The following is a 25,529-nucleotide window of genomic DNA, read 5'->3' on the forward strand; positions in this document are numbered from 1 at the left end:
ATTAGGAAATGCGACCCTGTGGGATTTTGTAAAACTGAGAGAAGGCTTAAGAATTTGAAAACCTGATGTTTTAGAAGTTAAAAGGGCAGCTGGAGGCCATGAAGCATCTGTCGTGCTGAGTTAGGCAAGGAAAGAGGAGTAAGAAAGGCTTAGCGGCTTGAAGGTCGCTCCACAACACAAGTAGCCTGCTAGGAGCATTCAGGGAGAAGGTTGTGATCCAAAATTTGTCTCAGACCTGCTCGTCCTCATAATGTTTCATGGTTCAATAAGGCTCTTAGCTGCTCACGCAGCAACGCCTTCAAGCCATGCCTGCTGCCAGGGAGGAGAGCTTTCTGAGGCCGTAAACCCAGGTTATGACCTTATGAAGGATTAGGCAGAAACCGTAAGGGGAGAGGGAAAGACACCTTGAACACCAAGGAACAAAGCCCGTTTGGGCGATACGCAGCGTGGTTACCTCGAATGAATGTCTACAGAAAACAGCAGCTGCACTTGGAAAGGATTCGAGCAGCTCTTTGTTCAGGGTGTGCTTTGCACGTTGGGTCTCGCGCCTTACGTTTCAGAGGCAAATGAATGCAATGCCCAAGCAACGACAGCCAGAAATCCCAAAGGTGCCTGCAGCTGAAAGCCTGACCTTTTCCTGGGCCCACGCCAGGACTCAATGTCATCCAACTCGGAGCAAAGCCGCAAAACAGCCGCCGGCTTTTCGAAAGGCTTTGCCGTCAGGTTCCGCAAAGTCACGGAGAGGAGTTTGCCACCGAGCTTGAAGGGCTCTGTAGCTTTGCCATGTATCTGCTGGATACAGCTGAAGTCCAGCATATTTGAAGGTTGTTTTATTATTATTTTTTTTTTTTAACAGCAGCTTTTGTATAAAGTTCCCTTTAATCTTTTAAATGGCCACAGTCTCAGCAGCTTTTCCGTAAGCCGTAAGTTTCCCCAGAAGGATACAGCGAGAGCAGGAGTTATTCTTGCCTCCACATTTTGTAAAAATAAGCACTGTGGTTAGCCACTGCAAACACTACTTGCAGTTTCTTAGAGCTCGTATTTATCAAAGCATTATGAAACTTCCTTCCCCCGCCACTGAAACACACGATTCATAAATAAAACGAAGAGCATTCCTCACCCCCAGCTCAGCACACGCTCCAGCATCACCGCTGTCTGCCTACCTCATACGCTTTGATCCCGACCTCTCGCTCCTGCCCCGGCGCCGCTGCAGCTCAGAGCTGACATCTGCCCCAACTCCGGGCTGATTCCCTGCTGCCAGCGAGACGCCCCGACCTTCCGAAGGAGGGAATCCCAGCAGGGCGATCGAGCAGAGCGAGAGAGCTCACAACAGAGGAAAGCCCTAGGCTGGCCGGGCTGGGGGCTGGGGGGCTCAGTGTTCCCTCCCCATGGCTTCTCCTAAACCCGAATCGCCCGAACGCCAGAGCACGCTCCTGCCCCCCCCCCCCCCCGGCTAGCACCTCAGCCGGTGAAAGTGCCGCTGCACTCCAAGGGCGTTCGCTGCCGCCTGCCACAGAGAAGCGGCTCTGGGATACGAACGGCATCCCCGCTGATGCTCCAGCCTAGACCCAGAGCTGCTTCGCCGCCTGCGCTGCCATCGCTCTCGGCTGGTGCAGCCGAGACCCAAACCTGGCCACGGACCACGTTTTCCTGAAATCACCGCCTCGCGTCAACCTTTTTTTTGCTACAACATCAATCCTGCCTAGAGCTTTCTTGGACTTGTATTTCCTGACGACCTCAGTTTGAGTTCACTGAAAGGTCTGAAATTCTTTCATGGCAATCACGACTACGTTTGAGCACGAAAAGGGCCAAGTTACCATTTCCCACTGAAGCCACCCAAAACTCGCAGACCCTTCATACGTGTCACAGGGAATCCAGTCAAAGTACATCACTTTTTTGGCTAAAGCCTTAGGCCTGTCCAAATTCCGTAATTCAAATCCAACCCGGGAGACCGTGATCCTCACTTGGACCTGAACGTTGAACCTTTGCTCACAGGACAATCCTGGGGAAGAAAAGAGCGCAAGGTTGCACGTGGCTCAACAGCCAGATACCAAGTGAGCGCAAAGAGCCTTGGCAGGGCTTGGAAAGGCAATCGCAGGTGCACAATCACCCGTAAACGTTTGGGGTTACGGACACAAGTCTGCTGCGGCTTGCTCAGCGACTCAGCCGTGGAGGGGAGAGGTGAACGGAGCGGGACTGCGGGTTGTTCGGATGCAGTTTCTGAGTCCAGATTACTCATGGTAATATAGTTCATATTACCTGGGAAATGTAACTTTTCACCTGCATCGCAAGACTTTTCAAATGGAAAAAAGTCAGTGTCCAAGAATACTACTGAGTCAATCTGAAGCTCGGCAGTGACAGCCGGGTTTTCGTGCACTCACGTTTTCACGGCAGAGGACACGCACAGCAGCTGGAGCGTGCGCGGCGCTCTGCTCGGTCCCCTCCGCAGATTCCCTGCAGACCCCTGAAACCAAGTATGGGTCGCCTCGAATCGCACCCACAGGCTCCACCGACACTTGATTTCCAAGGTCACGCACAGCCGACGTCAAGGAGCTCCCGGAAACCTGTTCCCTGCGAAAGGCTTCTTCCTGTCCTTAGTTGTGTTTGAACACTACGGAAGTGCCATGTAACTGCAAAGAAATTCAATATGAAAGTTCTTACAAGACTTCAGTTCTTTCAGACGATCTGTGCTCATTTTAAAACACCGATCTGCAGAGAATTCACATACCCGCTGAATGAAAGGTAGGCAGGAATCAGAGGTTGCTTAGAGGAAAGACGTATATCGTATGTGACTGGGAAATACCTGCTCTGGTTTCTGCTCGTTTCCCAAATGACTCGCACGGAAACGAGCGCTCTTTGTGCGGCGTGAAGCAGCACACCCCAGTTCCCCAGCAGCTCTGCTAGTGCATCTCAGTCCTGACCAGAACACGCGCAGCGCTCCAATGCGCTTCAGTTTAGACTTCAGCTATCGCCTCGCTTTTCTAGCTCCGAGCTCCCTCTAGGCAGCGATCACCAGGGGTGTTAAAGCATTGCAACAGTTTATATTCATGCTCATTATCTTTAGCGATTGTCTGCCCGCCTAGGCAGTGCCCCGGCTGCTCCAGCGTAAGGGGAAGGGTCCCGTGACAAAAGCACCGCTGAATTGTATAATCCTTCCAAGATACAGCCTGACCTTCAAACATGCAAAGAAACCCAGGGCATTTGAAGAGGCAGGGCTGCGATGCCAAAAGGAAGAGACTGTTTTAGTTAAATTTAAAAAAAAAAAAAAAATCCATCCATATTTTTAAGCAGCTTTGCAGAGGAATCCTTAGACTTTTTACAGATCTCAGCCACACTCAACTAATGACCACGTTTCCCATAAAACTGAATTCCTCTGCTCTGGAAGAATTTCCTACCGCTACTTTAGCTCTGCACCTGTGCAAGGGTTGGTTCAAATCCATTCTCAGTCCCCAGCTGAGTCCAAATCCCGCCCAGGAAGGGCAGCGACTAACTCCGGTCTCTGCGGCGTGCCTTTCCTTCTGCGCTGCGCCGTACAGCTCCGCTCGCCCGTATTTATCATCCGTCTGGAGTTTCCCTCTGTGGTGGCTCAGAAATGTCCTTTCAAATGCATCAACGTGCTGTTCTGTTGCACGGACAGGACAGACCAAAGGCTCGGCTGGATTTGGGATTACAGGTAAGCCTGGCTTGAGCTGAAGAGCTCAGCACCTCAGGACCGAGGTGGAACGCGATGGTGGTGGTACCCATTCTGCATCAACCTGGCTACTATGCGCCGGCATTCACAAACTCACTTTGACACCTTTTGCTTGGAAAGGCTTGAAATAAAATACTGATAACAGTAGGTATTCCTACTTTTTATGAGAATCCCCAAGTCATTCTAAGGGAAATGGAATTCAAGCACATCTGGTATTTTATTTATGGAGGTCACACACTCCCACATGAAAGAAACCATCAACTTTGATAACAAAAACCCCCACTATTCCATCTGCCTTTGGGCTAAGAGACCATTAACATTCACAGCCTATTGTCAAGCGACTTTACAACCTCTTGTAAAAAGGCCTGGAGGAAGCTGAAATGTGGAGAGGCCCCGGCTTTGCAGCATCTGGCTTTCCCTTGAACAACGGCTGCCCCTTTCCAGCGTACCCAGAAAACACACCAGGAGGTGACAGGGTCATTTCCCAGCTCGAAAGCACACGCGTCAGCCAAGTTTGGGGGACCCAGGGCAGAGAACGTGACCCTCGATAGAAAAGGGAACGTCCTCGCACGTTGTTCTGATGACCCACACGAGGTAAGTGCACTCCAGAGCACGGAAATCATCTCGGCTGTTTGCACGTTCGCGCTGCCCTAGAAAGGAGGACCAGGGTCCAAACGCTGGTGCCACCGCGCCAACCTCTTCTCCTTCCCAGCAGGTTACATTTTTACGTGGCTTAATTTCCCTTAATTGAGTAAAATCACCCAGCGCGGCAGGTAAGAGGAGCTGGCAGGAGATTTTTCTCGTGTTCCGCCGCCAGCTCTTCCCGGCCGAGGCCGGCAGTCCTGGAAAGTGCTGCGGTGGCGATGTGCTAGTGCATTACAAATGAGCGATAACCCACAGGCGTCAGCGGCCGGGTCCCCAGGACACCACTGCCCGGGTGCTGAGGGACTTGCTGCTGCGGGAGGGCAAATCCTGACCGGCATCACCTGCTCTCCCAGGAGCCGAGGGCAGGGAGGGCACCGCTCACCGCAGCCCGCCCCGCCGGGCTACGTCGGCAAGCGGAGTGCCAGCGTTTGCCGAAAGCGGGACAGCAGGACTCGGGCTGCGAACAGGGACGTTGCCGGCACCAAATTCCCTCTCCGAATTAGAAAATAATGATGACGGTTTAGGCTGCGGAAAGAGGGGATGAAGCAGGACTCGGGGAGGGATGACCTTGCTCGATGTGTCTCGAAGGCGAGGACTGGGCGCGTGAGGCTGCCAGCCCGGACAGCGCGGGTGGGAACATCGCGTGAGGCTGCAGGTAACAAGCCGCAGCACCCGGCTTGGCTGCACCTCGCGAGGGCCCGTTCCCCTCCGAGAGCAGGCGAGCTGCCGGGTTCCTGGCCGCGAGCAGACAGACCTCTGCGGTTCTCACTGGCACTGTTTGTGGAGCCAAAAGCTCCCGCCGTGCGGGTGGGTTTGACTCTCTTTGCTCTCTCCAGGCCCTTCCATTCGCCTTTCCCCATTTCGGTGTCTGAGGAGGTCCTGGCGCTGCCGGGATTCTCCCCACGAGCCGCGAGAGGGACCCAGACGCTGCCGGTGCTCTGCGGCCGGGATGCTGCAGCGCTGCCCGAGAGGGAGCAAGCGAGAAGCAAAACCTCAAGTACCAGCAGCCCGCTCCGTGCTGCTGTCTTCGTTCTCATTCCTTCTGCTTTTGGCAGCCCATTTCCTCACCTCGGATAGAGCAAGCAGATTGGGTTTGTTCCCAATATTCAGGCAAAAACCCCCTTGCTGCCGGGACTCTTCCTTTTGCACATCCTCTAAAGGCTGCTGCGGCGTCTCTCCTCCCGTGGCTCAGCCGAGACATCCGCGGTGGATTTCTCAGCAACTCACGAACCTCGCAGCTGCTTGCACCCCAACAGCTAATTACTGGCAGCTCTCTCCTCCCTTAAACACATTCGTTATTATAAATACAGGGGAGTACATTTCTGAGATCAGCTCTGCGCTCCAAGCAAGGCAGCTGTACGGCTTCCACGCTCCTCGCTGGTGAACCGTCACCCCCAGGAAAACAGAAATTCTTATCAGTAAGATGCAAAACTCACATCCTCAGCTGGCTCAGCCCCAAATACCTCTCAGCGATACTGACCTGATGCCTATGCAGAAAATCATCTGGCAGGATGCTGTGTAAATGGTTGCTGGACATTTCTGCTCCATGATGGTGCAGGGAACGCTCTCGCTGCCTGGCACCCCGTGCCAGCACAGTCTCTCTGGCTACAAGGGAGATCCAACACTGGCCTTGGCCTCAGAAACACAGAACGGGTGTCCGACACCAAGCGTTCATACTGATGCTTATTGCACTGAATAGGTCGGTAGAAGAATGATTTTGATTCCTCGTTTCAGAAACCATCTGTCCTGCTCGACACCTCTGCGACCACGCCTGGGAGAGCGACCATCAGCGCGAGGAGCGCCCGGGCTGCAGAACTCGCTGTGCCGCTTGCACCGGCGTCTGCTGCTATCTGGTGAGAAACAGCATCGTTGCCTTTTCCCGTCATCACCTTTTTCCTCTTTTTACTGAAAGAATTTTTAACCGCCTAGTTATTTATTATTGCAGAGGGAGAATTTCCATTTCCTGAGCATTTCGGACCCTGAGACCTGCACGTACGACTGCAAACAAGCACGAGCTGGCCGCGCAGAGAACTTTGTTGTGAACTCCAGGTCAGACGAGTGTAAGCCTGAACCTTCACGCTTAGTATTTCTGAGACTAGAAGCTTTTTGTCATATACTGCTGGTAGGGCAGCATCCCTGCCCGGACGGGACACTTGGGTTTCTTAAATACCTTCTGAATGGGATGGTCCAGGCCCCAGAGCTCACGAGATCCAACCTGGAGGCCAACGAAGGCTTGTGGCTGCCTTTCCAAATTCCAGATTAATTTCCTAGAAAGGATTCTCCCAAAGTAAATAAAACCTGTGAAATCTGGTTTCCCAACAGAAGCCGCACTTACATGTATGGCATTGCATACAAACACATACACATAACTTCTATCTGTAATGTTTGGGTTTTTTGGTTTTTGGTTTGGTTTTTTTTTTCAAAACCCCCACCTCTATAAGCTTTAAAAAAAAGCAACTTTTTCTCCTTTTTTTTTTTTTTTGGTAGGGAAGTGACCTTTAATAAGACAAAAAAATAGACAAAAGTTTCTGCATTTTGTTTAACCAAAAAAATTTAAAAAGCAAACTGCTAGAGTTTATGTAGATTAAAAGTGGTTAATATTGGGATAAAATACCTTTTGTCTAATTCCAAAGGGACAGCCCTGCAGCTCTTCAACGGGGAGAATTCTCAGCACAGTCAAAGGCGAGGCAGGCGCTGGAAGGGGAGCCCCAGCTCCGAAGGATCACCTCCGAGCAAGCAGAGAGGCTCTATCCCCTCCCTCTGGCCATAAAGAAATTTAACAGACTCATAGCCCCTGGGAAGGGCCACTGGCACCACGGAACTGAACTCGTTCACTTCAGAGATGAAACTTGGGATAATTGCTTGCTAAAAATCAAGTTGCTGTAGCGTACCTTCATTAAAACAGCTGTAGTGGGAGAAAAGCCGGGGTGGCCTGAGAGTTTGAGCTACTCTGTTTTATAGCCGTTATATCACAGACGGTTAATAAAGTTTACATCGTAGCCTCCCAGTAACAGGCACCGCCAATAACCTAAAGGAAAGAAGAGAACATGCCTTCTCGAGTACTAAAACGTAAGCAGTTAAGCGTAGAAATAGCAGAACCGCATGGGTCCTACAGACGCTTCTGCGTGGCTGAATTTGGGTTGAAAGAAAACATTTTCAATTGTTTCTCTGAAAACCTGCCAAAGCGATGAGCCAAGAGCAGGCTGCTGCACAATCACATCAGTGTTGCAGCTTTGCTGCTTCCCCCCCGAACTCATTGGAAAAGTTTGTCAGCAAACCAGAAATTACATACAAAACCCATGCTTGGTGGGGATTTTTCTGTTTCTTTGTTGTTGGGATTATTTTTTTTTTTCATTTTTGTTTTGTTTCCCTTTTTTTACAACTCAACACACTCTGGGATTTGGCATCCGAGCATTTAAAACCCCTTTGTCCTGCGGCGTATCCAGGAGATCAGCCAGCGACCACGCTGCTGCCTAGAGAGCGTGCACGTTGGGGACGCAGACCCGGGCAACGCCAGGCTGAAACCGAGCGGAGAGCTGTTCGGCCCCGGGACGGGGAACCTCAGGGACCGGGCTCTTCCCCCGCTGCTCACCTCTTGCCGCAGAAAAAACAGCAACGGAGCCCCTGCTTCTGGTGCAGAAGGGTGCTGACGGTGGAAAAGACAAGTTGTGAAATATAGAGGTATAACCAGGCTTGTAAAAAAGAGAAATTGTAAGGACATGTTACGTGTTTTCCCCTCTACAAAGTCAACGTCTTGCCAAGGACTCTATCAAATGCTCAGACAACCTCAGCCTTTTTTTAAAAAAAAAAAAAAAAAAAAAAAGAGCACAGCCTTTCAAGAGCGTATGCCTGATGCGCTGTGCCGTGGCTGCAGGGAGCCGATTATCTTTCACAACTCTGCTGCTTCCCGCAGAGCTCAGATAAAACTTACTCGGTGCAATGCCCATAGCTTTTCACTGGCGGCTTTGTTCACCAAATTTCTTCCATAATTTTCTATCCAAACTGACATCATCTTAACTTTGCTGCTGACTTAGCGTAATTTTTCCAACACTTTTGATGTATGTGGTCATTCCTAATTTTTTGCTTATCGTAATCTTTTTCTCATACGCTACACAGCACCGGGCTGTATCTGCTGATAGCGAGGGCAGCGTGCGAGTCCGTGCTGCCACGCTTGTTAAGACATGTCGATGTAGAAAATGCACCAGCATGCGTATAAAGATTCACACGTATACACATACACGTGTATATACGTGTGCTGTCTGCTTTAAGCAGAGGTTTGGAGCGTTCCAGGACAGACGGGCTAGAGACCACAGGTTCCCTCTGTCCCAGCGGTACCCTTCCCACACGTACCAACCGCGTACATGCCTCTTAAATCCCCTCTTTAGTATTATCCGACCTTTCCGGAGTGATTGCGATATCATTTTTGGCTCTGTTAAACTTCTCACAAATATAAATATGTAAGATGGCCAAATTACATTTACTCAATATCATAGTTAGGGCTTTACATTCTTATGAACTTAAAGTTGCATAAGACAGGGAGTTGACCTGCGCTGACCATAAACTTTGCAGGTTTTTTTTTTTAACTTGACTCCTGGACGTGACGGGATATGCCGTGAAAAGTTCCGAAGGATTTTATCTACTCTCTGAGGTATTTATTTTTTTAAAGAAGAGGAAAATTAAGCTCAAATATTTCAGTGGTTCAGTTCGGGTCAACACGTGACAGAGATGCATTTCTGCTCATCGCCTTTCCCAGCTGCACGGCCTCCTCCGAGAGAAGGTAATGATCTTTTCCGTGAAACCGTGACCCGGGGCTTCCCAGAAGTCTCCCTGACCTCACAGAGGCTCAAAACAATGTCTGCCACCTCTTCATCTGCATCGAAACGCAGAAGCGAAGGGCTTGTGGGGACCGCTCCTTCCCCGCTGGAACGTGTGCGAATACCCGCCTGATCAGCACCAGCCGCTTCTCCAGGCTGTGCAGATGTTCCGGAGGGAGGAACAAGAGATAAGAGCTGCATGGATCTGAAAGCACTTCCATAGACATAACCAGCTGTGCCAGGTATCTTCTGCGCGGCGTCCGTTAAGCGGCGAGACAAGGACTTTGATCCGATGTCCTCACTCCGCCCAGGACACATTTATTCCTATCGGTGCCGTACGATCCCTGTTTCCTTAGCTTCTTGCCCGTTGCGAGCCTCAGCCAGCCTTCAGCCCACATCACCAGAGACGTTCGCTTCCTCCTGCCCACTCCCATCTGGCGCCGGTTCCTACTGCTGTGCCCGATTCACTCCCAGTTTCGGCAAGTTTCCACTTTGTGTTCCCGAGGGTCCTCAGGACACGGGTGGGGGGGCAGGTAACGCCATTCAGCCGGGCTCTTTCTTTACAGAGGTTACCTTAGACTCTCAAGTTCTGCCATAAAACCTTATGGACTATAAATATCTCGCCATAGTGGAGAAAACTCGTTTTTGACACATTATATAATGGATGCAATATAAAAATATACTGCGCCTGGCAGGCTTTCCAAGGCTTCCCTGCGGGAGCTCAACGGAGGGGCTGGTAGTTGATGATTTTTTTTTCCACTGTATGGCCAAAACTGCATTTCACAGAAGGATGGGAAGATGGCCCTCCTGGGAAAGAACCTGTATTCCTCTTACGGAGAAGCTGAAGAGATTTCCTTCAAAGTTTCCAAATCTTTGAAGCGACCTCAGCTCCATGAGATCACGGATGCGTTTGCCAAGGCTGAGCGTATGAAGGTGTGAACGCCAGCGGCACTTCTGTCCCAATATTAATTGCTTCTTGCGGAACAGCACGTGCCAGGGTGAAGCTCTGGTGATCTGCAGCTGTGTGTCCCCAGGGCACTCGGCCCGTGGCCTCTGAACGGACGCGGGTTACCCCTCCTGCCCTCAAAGCCAAGGCTAAGCCGGACTTACTGCCACGCATCGGAGGAGACGGGGCCATGAGAAAGCCTGGAGCTTCGCTCTCACCGGTTACATCGCCCTGATCCAAAGCCAGCGAGAGCCACGTGGAGTCAAGGAAAAACTCGCCAAAATCTAGGTGGAGGGTTCAAAGGACCTGCTGTTGAACGGGCTAAAGCTGCAAAGGGCTCAGATCGGGACTGAAGATGCGTGAACTGGTCTGAGCGCCAGACGCACGTGCACCGGGAGGCAGGAGCGCCGGGCCCCAGACACAGCCCAGCCGAGCTGCATCGCCGAGCTGCATCACCTGCCCCTCCGATTTCTCCAGCTAAACCATCAGAAGACATACCTACTTCACGAGCCCCTCCAGCTCCGACGCGTAACACGTCTGAGTCTGTCAGTGACTGTCGGTTGCTACGCGCATGGTGCAGAGTACCGCTCATCTGCGGAGCACGAAATCAGCACCAACCCTTGTTTCTCCTGCAGTTAAGATACCTGCAGTTAAGCAGAAGACTAACCAGGATAAAGAATTCAAAGTTCTCCTCTCATTTAAAAAAGGAACAAAGCGTTGACTTTAACCCAACCATTCCTGATCTACCACTGCATCCACCAGTGACAGTTCCATCCCCCCGCTGGATACCAGGGAAATACGGCCGCGTTGTGTAACACAGCGTGGCAAAAGGAGTGCTGTCAAGTGAATTTCAGGAAAACCTCCCCGACTGGGCTGGAACAGAGTCGGAAGTGCTGCAGTACCAACAGGAAGGTGACGATCTCAGGTAGGAGGTTACAACCAGAGGGCCAGCTGTGACAGTCTGTCTTTGCCCCGTCTTCCTCGGCACTTTGCAGAGCTGTGATTGCAGGCAGCGCCAACGCAGGGTACCTCTTTCCTGAGGCTTGCTCGCTCAGCTGCCGACGCACACTGGGCAGTACACGTCTTACTCTAAAGAACTGGAAAGTCCCTGGGAAAAAAATAATCTTCTCCCAGTCTCTTTGTCTCCATATAATTAAGGTCAGTACTACAAAGCATCCAAGGGGGGAAGCATTTTGTAAGGTTCTCAAGAGCTGCAGTAACGTTTATAGTACAGGATGGTCTATATAAAACTATTGGTTACTGATCTCATTATTTATCTTTCACTACAAAAGCCACTCGTGTTCCCAGATGCATAATAGGTGTTAAGAGTAGGAACCTTGAAAAATAAATTGAAAAAGTTACAATAGCAAATGGCTTGTTTATGCCATAATTGGTATTAGGCAATTAATGGTGGGACGAAACATCACATTGCTTCTGAAAACAAAAAGCAATACTGTTTAAAGAACATTTAATGAGCACGTTTTATGTTGTCCTCAGCAAGTTTACTGCCAAGCCACAAAAGACATTTATACACACTTCCTTTTGTCTCTAATGAAAGGGTCATTGCTACTTGCTTCTTGTTAAATTCACAAGTTTAAAAAAAAAAAAAAAAGCGCAAATGTAAAGTTTTAAACTCGACATTCACCTTCCTGAAGAAGCAGTTGTCTGAGTTCAAAGGCGTTTGCTCGACAGAGAGTCAGAGCACCGCGCAGGCTACCTGAATTAGAGGCAAAGCAAACACCTCCATGCAGACAGATGGAGTTCAGTGACCGCCTGCCACAGAGATCTATTGTATAGCTCTGATACCCAGATACTCCAAATATTTGACATTCCAAAATCTTCCCTATTAATGAGGTGAGATCCTGAGCAACCGGAAAAACAAAGGCAGAAATAATGTATTTATTTGCTAGGAGTAAGTACTCTGCTGTGCAACGCAGGGCAGTTTCCCAGACTGCAATGGAAGGGGATAACGCCTAAATCGTTTTAAACCAGAAAAATTACCCGATGTGCTGTTTCCCAAAAGCCATTCTCTACACCTGTTTCTCCTACGCATTTCAAGTATCACCGCTCTCTGCTCTTACATCCAGAAGGTCAAAGCCAATACGCTGCACGAGAAAGGTGCTGCATTTCCAACCACGGAAGGTTTCGGTACCGCAGAATGGAAAACGGAGGCACAAACACCTCCAAACACCTTCCTTTTCAGAGACCAGAGTCCTTTTTCCCTGATGTCCTGCAGCCTGGCTGTAGGAGCACCGTGCACCCATCCAGGCATCTTGCTGCGCGGCGCTGAGCTCTCCCCTTCCTCCTCCTGCACCAGACACAGCCCAAACGGACGCTCTGCAAAGGAGAACGGTGTCAACAGTAGCAGAAAGTTCTCGGGAAAGGAAGGCGGCGGCATTGTTTTCCTTACAATGAGCCTTTTTTCAAGGTTTGGGGGGAAAAAAAATAAAATAAAAAAGACCTTACAAACCATTTCAAGAAAATCATTTGCTGAAGCATTCTGCCTGGGAAATACATGCAGGAAGGAACGAACTTCCAAAGACGTAGAAAAGGGCACCTTCACAGAACTAAGGAAGTGTGCCGTGGAGACGTATCACCACATCTGAAATCTCACAGAAACCTCAGACTCCTTCTGATTAAAAGCCTGTGTAAAGTGCAAATGTTTTCATAACGCATCTACCCCCAAGTGTGCCATGATGCACTCTGTATTCGCACCATCTGCGTGGATTAATGCTCTATTTTAACCATTTCTTCAGTTTAAACATGTGCATTTTCAAGGAGCGTATCCTGTTACGCCAGAGCCCATAAAGTGAAAAGCCATGCCTTACTCTCACATAAGTACAAAACCATCTCTGGCACTCTTGCACTTAAATGCTTGGAGTTTTCTAGCAATTCATTTTACAAGTTAAATGCAGAATATAATTTTCCGGGCAAGTTTATCAAGGCAAATCAGAACTGAGCTCCTGAACAGACACAAACCGAAATACATTATTTGACTTTTCCACACGTGATTGGTTTGGGCTGCACAAGCCCGTTATTATCAGTTAGAGAGAAGCTGGGTAACGTCTGAGATAGCAGTAAATTGTGGGAACTCGAGCTGCCGCTGATGAAAATGTACAGTAGAGGAAGTGATGGACAATTTGCAGCTGGTAAAAGAGGTATCCTCTAATGACATACATCTGGCAGCCGTTAGCTCAGCATCTGCTGTGCTGAAACCCAACACGCCTCACAAAACGCAATGGCATGCCGAGGAAAGGCACAATATCCCCCGGATTCTCTTTAACAGCTTAAGACCCCCCCGTCCCCTTTCTCCACTGCACGCTACGCCGTTAGACCAGTGAAAGGAACCCAGCACCCTACGACCGCTCGCATTTATTGCACAGGACTGCGTTATTGGGCCCTTTGATCTCTGACAATCAGATTAGGACCGTGAACCGGCATAACTGGCTTCCATTATCGACGATTCAAACCAGCTCCCGCCCGCAAGAGCCAAGAGCTGGTGCGGACCTCCGTAATGGTCTATCCAGTCTTTAAGCAGGCTGCTTAAATCTCTCTCCAAAAAATATTTTAATCTGCAAACGGGGGCTGTTCTCCTGCTTTGCTGTCACCGTTCATTTGTGTCGGCTTAGCCCATCCGCAGCAGAGTCCCACCTCAAATCCACGACGTCAGTGTTAAGTCTCTGCCGCCTGCAAGACCTGTTCGAGAAGTGTGGACTGAAAGCATCCGAGAGAGGCAGATGCACCCAGCAGGGTGAAAAACATCACAAACTGCTTCCGCTGCAAAACCACTGACGGCCGCTGGCCGCGAGCGATCGGAGCTGGACCGGCCCGCCCCGCCGTCTGCGCGGCTGGACGCAAGGCAAAAGCCACCAGCGACCACGGTGTCCTACAGGCCGCAGCATGCCAGGCTCTTCGGCTAACGTTGCGGAGGAAAAATGCAAAGTAAAACACAAACGCCTGACTGCAGAGAGCAGCTGAAGGCCAGCAGCCCCGGCGTCTACCCCGTGAGCGTGCTAGACGGCCCGCCGGGGAGAAGGGAGCCCGTTTGGACTTCTTGGCACCTCCGTGCAGGGCCGCCTGCTGTTCTGGTGTTGAGCAGAGAATTTCCAGATTCAACTGTGGTTTTCCTTGCTTGGGGAGGCGGGAAGACAGACAGTCAATATGCATTCTTGTACGGCAAACCAGAAACACCCGTTGGCCTTCAAACCAGTTTCTTGGCTGGCACATAGAGACTGAGGGTCTAACAGGTGTCCCTGCAGCCAACGGGAACCTCAGGGGGGTACAGAGGCCCCACGAACACTGAATTATGCAAAGAAACCCCGTCTGCACAGAAATACGCAGCACATGTGTCCGTGTGTGTAACACAAACCCCGAGAAACTGAAGTCCCGTAAAATTAAGCATGTCTGGGAGCAAACCGACCACGCTGGGACTGGGAGATCTCAGCCAGAATAGCAAGGGTTGCCTGGATCCTCCTTTCCGTCCAGAGCTGCTTCTGCTGCCGAACGCTTGCCGTGCGACTGCTTCCAGCCGCTGGCACTCCTGCCCCACGCCCGGGCAGCCGGGGACCGGCCACGGAGCCTGAAGATGACGGCAGGGCTCCAGCCCCTGCACGGCACAGCTTGTTCCCCAACCACTGCCCTACGAACCCCAACCTGGTGCCAACGCCATTGCCGCCGTAAGAGCACCGCACGCAGAGGGCGTCTGCCGGGCCGGCACAGCGGCAACTCGGAGAGCTGCAGGGTCCGGACTTGGCTTCCTACGGCGCGTGGGGCACGGGCTGTGCCTGAAGGGTCCGTGTGCTTATCTAGGGCTAGAAAGACAGAGGCTCCCCAGGCAGGGAATAGTCACTCCACTGCAAATCATTTCCATGTTTCCAGTGAGGGGACCGCTAAAATGCAATACGTATTTTTAAATACTAGCTATAGGTGGTATTAATGTACCATAAACCATGTATGAACTACGATAGCCTACTGTTCATACACATGCATACGCATATATATGCACTACAGTATTAATTTAAAACCCTAGCATAGCTGTAATCGGTGAGCACAAGCTAAGCACACGGGAAACCTGAGGATAAAACGAGGCGCCAAGCCCCTCAGCTTGCTCTCTGAACCTGGTGGAGGATTCCCACTTCCACAGACACCATTTCTCGTTTGAACTTTCGCAACGTAGCTAGCAGCAGAAAGTGACTGCAACAAACTCCCTCGCTGGCTGGTGCCACCCTTGGTTCCTTTGTGGGGGTTCTCAGTGGGACATTTTCCTCCTCCTCCTCCTCCGCTATCAAACAGCTTCGTTTGGGTTAAGGCTGCGCGGAACGGCAAGCTTCAGCCCAAGTGAAAAAACTGCATTGCACAACAGGAATGCACAAGCACTTGAACTTGGATCGAGGATATATGGAAAGTGTCCTCCCTTTCCCACATAACTCTCATAAATTAAATCTTGGGAGTGGGAATCCTCCGAGCATCTTCCCAGAAAAAAAAAAAGAGTATTTGTACTGACCGGAACCTCAACAGAAGTTTGTTTCTTGAATGGTTACGCAAATTATACTGCAGCACTGAGACCATACGGCAAAGGAGAGGAAATGGACTGAAACACAACAAACAAAGCAAAAATTAAAGGAAAACCCGTGGCTGAGGTGGAGATAAGGAGTTTCAGAGGCTGTTAAAAGATGTTATCGCCTGCTAGAGAACACCGCTTTAAAAAGATGCCTTGGGGAAGGCAGCACAGACTGAATAAAAACATGTTTTCTCCAACCTTTCCAAACCCAGAAATTGAAAGCGTAACATACTGGCGATTTATTACAGCCCGTACTATGCATCTAAGCATAAATGAATTCTAAAAATGCCAGGAAGGTTTGCAGCAATGCTTATCTTTTCTACTTTGGCCTTCACTCCTCATTTCACTCACCAAACCTATTTTAGCTGGAACCCGTCCCCTCGAGCCTACGGCCAGCGTGGATCCCCGCACCACCACCTTCCACAAGATGCCCAGGAAAAAGGGAAGACCCCAGGTCCCCAGGGCTGAGCCGCCCCGTGCCGTGTCTTTTCCCTACGTCAGACCAGGCAAACGCAGAAGGTCGTTATGGGTCTCTCTCGTTTCAAGAAAGCCGCCAGCTGGGCGAGCAACTGCAGGCTTGGGCTGGCCCTTGGCTACCTGACCTGGTTCTCGTCCTCTCCAGTAACAGTCCAAGGATTCGGCATTAATTCAGTCTACGTGGCACTCGTCTATCAAATTCTTCTTTTTACCAATTACACGATGGGATGCCAGCGGTCTGTTTTTAGGCTGGAGTATTTTTCATGGCTTGGAAAATATTCTGTTCTCCTACATAAATATCCCTCGACTCACCGCCGTGCTTACAGTCTGACTTTCAACAGATGGTTTACGAGAAGAAAATACTTAGGGTAGGCTACATAGCTCTCAGAAATGTAAAGCTCTTGGGACCCCCAGCTCAACTTTGCAAGTCGCCGAGGTTTTGCGAACACAACCCCCTTTGTAATTGGTCACGGCCGGCTGCGAACGCGTGCAGAAATCCGTGAAGGGAGATTGGAGCGGGGCCGGACGTTTCACCATGGTGCTGGTGCTGTAGCAACCGAGGAGGCGATCACGGGAGGTGCTGAGGAGTTCCGATCCTCCCCAAAGGGAAAACATGCGTGGCTTGGAAGACGGCATCAAGTACTTCACGCGACTTGGCCCAAGGTACAAATCCCTCGAAACAAAGGGTAGATTTGGTCCTCTCCAGACGGCACGATAAGCAGTTTCCTTCCAAGCTTTTCTTACCCCTGACAGACCTTAATGCGAGGAGCAGTAAAGATCGATATGAAAATTTCAAACCAGTGCAATGTCGGCGATAGGATTCCTCTCTCATTTATCTGCCAAAATCCAAGCAGAGGGCTGCAACTCATCTAAAGGTCTGAGACACGCGTTTTCTGTCACCCAATACAATCGCTTCTATAAATGATAATGAAATCCTTAATTCTTGAGTTCAACCCAAGGAAAGCTTGAAAAGAACAAAGCAAGCCATATTTCGAATTCACTAAGGCCTTTAAAGATTTTATTCTCTTAAACTAGCAGCTCTTTTTCACCCACTACCACGGTCCTTTAAACAAACGTGTCAGTAAGATTTTCGCCCACGCCTATGCTCCATCACTCATCGATGAAGCTGGACGACTTTAAAGGCGATAGCGTACGTGCAAAAGGCTGTTTGCTGTACTCCAGTTAACCTTTAGAAACTCAAATCATATGAACTCTGAAGTTATTCACAGAGTAACTGCCCTGCGCTTACATCCAGATTTGCAAGACCAAGGTCGCGCCGGGGAGCCCGTGATGAACAGCGTGCCGTGCGTCTCGGCCAAGGACGCTGGACGCCAGAATGCCCTACAGCTGGAAGTGTGAGGAAACTTGTTCCACAGGTACAACCCCAGCTGCTCCCCAGCCTCAGCACATTTTCCCTTTTCTTCCAAACTCACTTCACAAAAGATTTTTTTTTATTTTTTTTAACTGAACAAACCCCTACATAGCCTTGGCTTGTTTCCTCTCCCGAACTTTTTCAAAGAGTTCAGCGCTACCTGTTTGCCAGCTATTAAATACCTAACGGTTGGCTGATGGACAAGCCGATAGCGCGGGACGGAGCAGAGCTCTGCACAAGCCGCCCTTGTTCCGCTGCCTTCCTGAGCCAAAAAGAGAGAAAATCCCGGCAGGCAGAGCTGCACGGCGGCGCTGCGGGCTGGCAGCAACCTCCTCTGGGCTGGGGCTCTTCCCCCCTCCCCAGCAGAAGGCTCACCCTTGGAATCAGGAGGCTGTTTATAAATAAAAGTATTCGGACTTCTTGGCTGTTGGAGAAGTGCTCTGCTTAATTTAGCCCTGGTATTATTACCAGTGGATTCTCTCCAATAAACTGACAGCCGAAGAACAATTGCCGCTATTTAGTCCCACAAACGGACTTTAAATCGGCCTTGTGAACTGTAAAGCCATGAAACGTCGAACACAATATCTGTCTGCTGTGCTTCTGAAATCAGCACCGGGGTCCCCTGGACCAGGGAAGTCACCCGCGCCCAAACAAGCGTTATCGCACGTGCACACTCGCCGGTGGTGTGCTTCCGTCTCGGAAAGAAGCACCTGGCCCCTGGATCCAAGAAGAGCCTACGAGGTGTTTTCCTTTGCTTCCAAAGACAAAACCCTTCCTGTTTTGCCTTCAGCACCTTCACGGGCTTTGCGGTCCTGGGTTTCTCTGCAACGCCCCTCCAGCCCCGCTGCTGCACCAAACCCCTCTCTCCCACCCCTCCCGTGCCCTAACACAGCGCAAAGGCTTCCAACTGAACAGCCCGAAGAGATTAGCAGGAGAAATAGGGTCATTAGTCAATCAAACAACACCGAGGGCATGTCAAATGCTTGTGTAAATGAGGGCAGTGCTGTAGAAGAAAGAGGCAATAATGGTCTCCTGAAGCCGCGACAAAGCCGTTTCAGCTGGCCTTGCAAAAGCAGACACTAATCATGGGCCCTGCTTGCTTACAGTTGACCTCTCCTTTGTGCAAAGCTAAAGAAGATTTGGTTTGGCCGATCCTTCAAAACGCGGCCGGGCTAATTAGGAAGGGTCCCGTCCCTCCAGCACAGCAAAGTTCCCACACCAGAGCCCCAGAGCCTGAGTGTTGCTGAAACGATCCACTCCGACGTGAAGTTTTCAGTCGGCAAACGCTGGAGCCGAGCGGCTGATTTACAGTACGAGACGCAAACAACAACAGCCTTTATGCTCCCCGTCCCGTGGACGGACGGTCCCCGCCACGAACGCGCAACCCCTCGGCGTGCAGAGGTGTCGGGCGCTGCCGGAGCTGTGCGGGGAGCCGCTCCACTGCATTCACGCGGCTACACCGAGTTCACCAAAACCGGACCCCGAAGCGTCGGATGGTCCGAGGATCCCTGGGAAGGCAGGGCAGGCTTGGAGCAGAGCCCAGGTTTTCTGACACCCCCTCCCTCCCAGCAACGGGCCCTGCACAGAAAGGTCATTTACGCCCAAGCTCAAAGAAGGGAGCTCCTAAAGAGAGTCTCAGCCCGAACCAAACCTCAAACACTCCATTCACAACCCTTTCATCTACCAGTCGTGGAAGAGAACGAAGGAGCTCAGGACAAGCCAGCTGCTTCCCCAGTCAGAAACAGCCTCCGCAGGCGCCGTAACGTTCCTCGGCTCAACCTCCTCCTCTGGTTTGCTGCCCTAGCAAAGCCCCGCTTACCCCAGGTAGGAGATGCCACGTTGCACAGGGGAAAAAAAGAAGACAAATCTCTACGCTGACAGCACTTACCAGCATCAAAAAGCCACCGAGATGCAAGAGGCAACAGAAAAGGTGTTGAAACCCAGAGGGGTAAACAAGACGTACTGCAGACCTTCCTGAAAGAGCTCGTGCAGCCCTACCGAGAGCTCTGCCTTCAAAGCGAGATGATTTAACGCAGACGGAGAGTGCCCAAATATTATCGCTTTCAACAGCTCAGGAGAGCAGGAAGGACAGCATCTCACCCCTGGAAGCCAGGCTGATTGGGTACCGCCTGTTTTCCTGCCAGGGCAAACACAGGATTGCGGCTGCTCTAGGCTGGCCAGTAAAAATATCCCATGCTGAAAGGTATGATAAGAGTCTGGCCAGGATAGAGAACGGCCTGCCTTTAAAACAAACGTGTCTGTATTTCTTTCCAGAGGAGAAAAAGTGATACCATTAAGATCAGGCCCAGAGATTTCTGATCAGAGCATCCTCTTCCCCAGACAAGGGCAAAGGCTTCTTGCACCAAGGACCCGTTAATCGGGGGGAGCGGGCTGTGACCCGCAGCAGCGTCAGAGCGTTCCCCTCCCGCCGTAGGCAGGCGAAGCGGGCACACCACCCCGAGGGCACGCACGCTGCTGCCTCCAGCCGCTATCCTGCAGCGGGGTCTGCAGGACGGGAAAATAAAAGCGAATCTTCAGCCGTCCCCAGGCTGACCTTCTGAGACCCAAAGCAGCAACTTCAGGTCCCTCGTCCAAGGGGGGTAACGTCAGTGGAACTACAGATGTATTCTGTATTCTCTTCCTCTCCAACATAAGCCAGTCATTTCCCTTTTAAAAAAGTATTTGGGGGTCTCAGAAACACGTGCTTTATTTTCAAAGCTGCAACCAATTATAACTGCGGGAATTGCTAAACATTGCCAAATGTGAAAATGTTTTTTACCTCTCAGGTTCTGTACAGGAAAACACCCAATGTTTATTTTATTAATTTGTATGAGAGAAGCTATGGTAAAAAGAATTGCAGGGACAATTAAAGGACTGTTTATTTCCTGGCACCCCTGTAACATGTGCAAACGCGAACCTAAGCAGCGGTGTGTACATCTCCGAGAAGGAGCCACGCTCTGATCCTTCGGGGCTCAAAGGATGCGAGGGAAGCGGTATTTTTAGTGTGTTTAAACTGCTGCTGGGGAGTAAATATTTTGGGCTCGGGTTACTATTGTGTCTGCAGCGTGACTATTTTAGAAACATAAAGCAAAAAAAGCAAAACAAACTGCAAATTGTTTTCATACTAAGCAGCATCCTCTTCTTCCTACTTAAAAGGCAGAATTTGAACTGTTAGCATTAAACCAGCCACAGAGCTCCGAGTGACCAGCGGGTTAAAGCCGGCTCGCTCCATTTCCCGGGCATCGCCCTGTTTCCTGCAGCGCTAGACCCGAGCGCAGCCGCACAAAGCTCAGCCCGGGGAAACCCGCACCCCCGCCCCGGCGTCCCCGTGGGGCACCGCAGTCCCCCACGGAGGGCTGCCAGCTGCCTCTGCTTCTGCCACGCAGCAGGTCGTGCCGTGCCCCGACACCGGTCCCTTTCGCGCGCACGGGACAGAGCACCCCGTGTTTCTGTTTCGGAGCTGCCAGCGTGCTGGTAACGGGAGGCTCGGGCAGAGATGCAGACCCGTGGCCCCGACAGAACCATCTCAGGCGTGCTCCAGGAGGGGTTTCTGCCTCGCGTCGGACGGGTCCGTGCCACCTCCCTGTTAACAATGCCCAGGCTCCACCGAAATCCCACCGGCCTGGCCGAGGGGCTGCTGGTTGCCAAGCGGAGCCTGCGTTTCTGGAGGGAGCTCGGGCTGGGATGCGCTGCAGCAAGAGAGCAGCAGCCAGGCTTGTGGGCTGAACGCCTGGGCTCGGGGCGACTCGTTTCTCTTATTATTACCAAGGAAATGGCTTCGTCGCCTAATTGGGAAGTTGTGCCGCCACTGGAACGCGGGGCAGGGCACTCACGACCACCACGCACGAAGCCCTGCCGCGGCTGAGGCCGGGGAAAGCCTCCGACTGTAACAAACACAGCTCTGACCCAGGTAACAACAGACAGCAAAGGCGCGAGGAACGAACCGAGCCTGAAGTCCAGGGCGAGGGTTTGGCTGAGCTACAGCTTGTGTCTGACAGAGAGAATCCTCTTTCTTTAAGGGTATTATCTAAACGTGACTTAAGGGCCTTTTAAGCACTTCTAAACTGACGTCGTAACAACAATTAAAGTTCCTTAAAACAGACGCACCATAAAAACGCGCCAGAGCAGGCTGGCTCAGCCGCCGCAGCCCCGTCCGCCGCGGAGCCGGTGCTCGTGTCTCCTCGCAAGCCGGAGCGGCAAGAGCTGCTGCCTGCCCTCCTAAAACGCAGCGTTAAGACACACGCTGTCCCTGGACTGATTAACCACGGCGTCACCCTTCTGCCCTCTGCTCCCGCTGCTCTGGGGTTGGAGGGTTCGGGGCGCTGCAGAACACGCTCCTCTCCAGCCCTTCTCGGTGGGAAGAGACCAGCTCCTGCCGAGGAGCATCCCGGTGCCAGCTCCCCTCCCTCCCCGCGCCTGCCTCTGTTTCTGGAAGACCACGGAACCACGCGCTTCTGAAGGGAGAGATACACGCTTACGGACGGTTAAAAAAAAAAAAAAAAAGTCTTATTAGTTCATTTGCTGTTAAAAATCAGTATCGTCTGAAGAGAATTTGAGTAATTGTTACTGCCCTTGCAGACTTAGCAGCTGGAGGGAAGACAGGACACCGATCCTCTCCACGACAGCACGAGGCACATTGTCTCTCGCCGTATACGCGGCACCGAGAACCCTTCCAGCCTTTCGCAGTTGTTTGCTATAGACCGTCACGTTACCAAAGCAGAACATCTCCCAATCAGCAAACTTAGGAAACTCAATAACCTTCAAGAGAGAGTTTGTATATGGCACGGAGGTGAATTGAATACAGCTCAGCAGCCCCAGAATAAAGCCTGGCCAAAGACATAACTGATCCGGCTGGTCAGAGCGTAACTGTTTTCCCTTCTGATGTGGCAGCCCATCGCCACGCTTCCCCGGGCTGAGCTTCACTCCGCAGGCCATGACCCCAGGGCTTCTTTGACCCAACTTTAATCAGGTTCCTTCTCCGATTCCAGCAAATCCCTCCGCCGATGGCAGCCGGGAATAAAGGCTATTGTACAGTACGGAGCTGTGTTTCACAGCAAGTCATGATAAGCGTTTCCTTTCCAAACATCCAAGTTCCCCAAACGTTACAAACAGTGGCCAAGAAAAGCAGAGAGCAGATTACTGGAGTTTGGCAGATAAAACAATGGCTCGGATAAAATAAAAATACCGGGGCATCCCTCGCTCTTTATCCTCTCCACTTCCGACTCAAAGGCCAGGGAAGAATTTGACACGACTGCTTACCGTGCTGACAGCGAGGTCCTTGGAACCCAGAGGGGCAGTGGCAGAGCTGCGAAGATCCCTCTACGCAATTCCCACCGTTGAAACAAACCCCGTAACTGCAGACGGCTGCAAGGAGAAGGGAGAGAAGAATTCCTGAGATCACGAGCAGAAGTGTTCCTGCACTAAGAAACACCCGTTCACTGAGGTCCTGCAGCCCTCTGGCAAACTCAAAACAGTTACAAAAATACCGTTGAGCCGTTTTTGCAAGGCGACTCTTTCTTGGGCGGCAATGCGACACTCAAGCAGTACGCAAAGCCTCTCGGAATTGGGGACAGGAACTAAAATACCTCAGGCAACGTCTAAGCGCTTCTCTTAAAGTGCGGCTAAGCGCGAATTCGCAGGAAAACCTCGGCAGAGCTGCGGGGCCGTGGGCGAAATCGTGCTGCTCCTGCCGACAAGCGGGTAACGCGCTCAGAAAACGCCTCACGCGGAATCACGCCGGACCTCGTGGCAGCGCAGACGACGTACCGATTTTGAAATCGGAGGCATCTTTCAGGAGCACGCCGCTAGCGGCTGCTTCCCGCCCCTCTGCCGAGCTTTCCTGGAGAGCGGCTACCCAAACGCGGCGTCGCCTTCGGGACGGGCGGGAGGGTGAAATCGAGCTAAGCTGTAAGTAAGCCTGAGCAGCCCCATTTCTCTGTCCTCACCAAGTGAAGTGTAAAATGTACACGGAGACAGAGAATGCTCAATTAGGCTTCTGAAATCCACCTTTTCAAATCGTCTAAATAAAACCACGAACAAGGATACGTTTTTCCAGTGAAACGTCCATTTCTCGTAACTCGCGAAAAGCAGCCAATATTTTATATTGCCCGCTAGAAGATGCTCATCTCAAAAGGAGAAATGTTGTTAACGAGTGGTGCCGTCACGTGTGCCGTGCTTTGTCAAAGCGTAAGGACGCAGAACAAGTGCCTATCTTCCTTTTTAAGGCCATTTAAAGATTCGGACAATGAAATCTTCTCTCTATTCACTGATCTGGACGTAGCTGTGTTGCCGGCCAACTTCTCTTTTCTTTCCTTCTCCTGCACGCCCTCTTTTTCTTTCCCGTTTCACTTCCATTGGACAAACCGTAACCAAATCCAAGGCCAAGGGGGCTGGGGAGGAAAACTGCCCCGAGAGCCCTGCTCAGCCGGGGCTGGACTGCGGACAGCCCTGGGCCAAGAGCAGCAACGGGGACCGAGCCATTAACGTTGGGCATCCCGGGAAGGAACGGGCTGCAACTGCCAACTGCGTCACGGTCACCTGCGTTAGGGACCCTCCTGTCCCACCGGTCCAGCTGACGGCTCCAGAGAACGTCATTATTCCGAGTAGCTGCAGTGACAAAAGACAGACCTGGCAACCCCAAACCCGTTGGCTCAGAAACGCAGGTTTGCTAGAAAGAGCACAGAACGCAGGCGAGCAAAGGCCGGCGGAGCCAAGTGCAGCTCACGCTGCGATTCACCGCGGATCGGGTGCCGGCTGAAACAGGCTGCTGCCCCGCACGGGTGCCGGCTCAAGCGACTCGCCAACACGCCAAGCGAACCATCAACCTGCAAACAGAGACCGCGTCCGGAGGAAAGCCTCCTCTGCTGAAGCAAAGATGAGATCTGTCTTTGGCTTTAGCGGAAGCAAGGAGGGGGGGGGGGGGAGAAAAAAAAAAAAGAGTGCAATGTTTTTCTCCTGCTAGGAGAGGGAGGGGTTATCCCAATCCCAAGGCACACCCGGGGGTGGTGGAGGTGCTGGTTAGTGCCAGTCGAGCACAAGCAGTTGTGACCCCACTCCAGAGCCACGGTCAGACGTGCGGCTGGCTTTGCCATGCAGCACACGTCCACGCAGCAACTCCTCGTGCTCGAGAAAAGCACCTTGCAGAACATCGGGACTGGCCTCTCCTCCAGACTTCAGCAGGCACGCTTTCTTTTAAACAATCGGGCTGTGTAAAAGTCAGGGTGAAGAACGTTTTCGAGGATTTCACTTTGCAAAGAAAAAGCCCGAGACGTTTCAGACCGACCGCAGAGTCCCACGTGCTCCTGGCCGCTCTCACGACGTGTCTGCAACTCCTCACGCTAAATTCACGCCAGTATCTCCTGCCCTAACGCTGCCTGGGCGCAGGAGTGCAGGCAGACTGACTGACCAAACGAATCAATGAAAACTCCTGGAAAAGCCGTTTTTTTCTTCTCTAACGCTGCAAGGCTGCCACGTCCTGACTGCCTTAAGGAAAAAGCTGGAGAATGAAGCACATCTCCAGCAGGTTCAGCCTGGGAACCGACCGTCACCTGCGTTCGGCGAGGCCCCACGAGACAGCGGTGACGCTGCCCGGCGAGGAGGGCACGCGTGGTCCTGGGCACCGGCCGGTGGGCAAGTCCCTGGCCAGAAAGCTCTGGACCCTGCCCCAGGCCAGGGACGAAATGGCACCTTTGCAGCTGCCGACCGAAGGCACGAAGCCTGTGGTTAACTCGGAAAGCTCCGTGCGATACAGGACCACCAGAAAACGACTGTATCGGCGCTCACCGGACTAAGGGCTCCACACGCACTCTGTCCGTAACTTCTCCCTCCCACCTGCCAGCTGGGAGCCCCCCTGGTTTCTCTTCCCATTCCAGCCAAAGCTGTAACTAATTAGTAACAGAAAGAGCAGCTCTGTGATTACACATTTCATTTTGTGTCCTTATAACTGGGGGGAAAGGCATCCCGCACAGGCTTCAAAAATGGCTCCAACACGCTTGGCAGAAAATATTCTGTGCCGACTCCAAAAC

General features: G+C 51.6%; 1 protein-coding gene across 2 annotated transcripts in view; it reads right to left on the reverse strand.

The window, feature by feature from the left end:
* The window catches only part of MEGF6 (multiple EGF like domains 6), a 102,266-nt gene that overhangs the window by 61,541 nt on the left and 15,196 nt on the right, over nucleotides 1-25,529 (reverse strand). Inside the window, exon 5 of one of the 2 annotated variants that reach the window (XM_054849625.1) lies at nucleotides 22,765-22,869. The exons of the other annotated variant lie outside the window; for it this stretch is intronic. Within the exon in view, the coding sequence (XP_054705600.1) occupies nucleotides 22,765-22,869 (105 nt within the window). The remainder of the gene's footprint in view (nucleotides 1-22,764; nucleotides 22,870-25,529) is intronic. 2 annotated transcript variants of the gene reach the window in all.

Source organism: Grus americana, chromosome 21 (genome assembly GCF_028858705.1).
Source record: "Grus americana isolate bGruAme1 chromosome 21, bGruAme1.mat, whole genome shotgun sequence".
Taxonomy (NCBI): Eukaryota; Metazoa; Chordata; class Aves; order Gruiformes; family Gruidae; genus Grus; species Grus americana.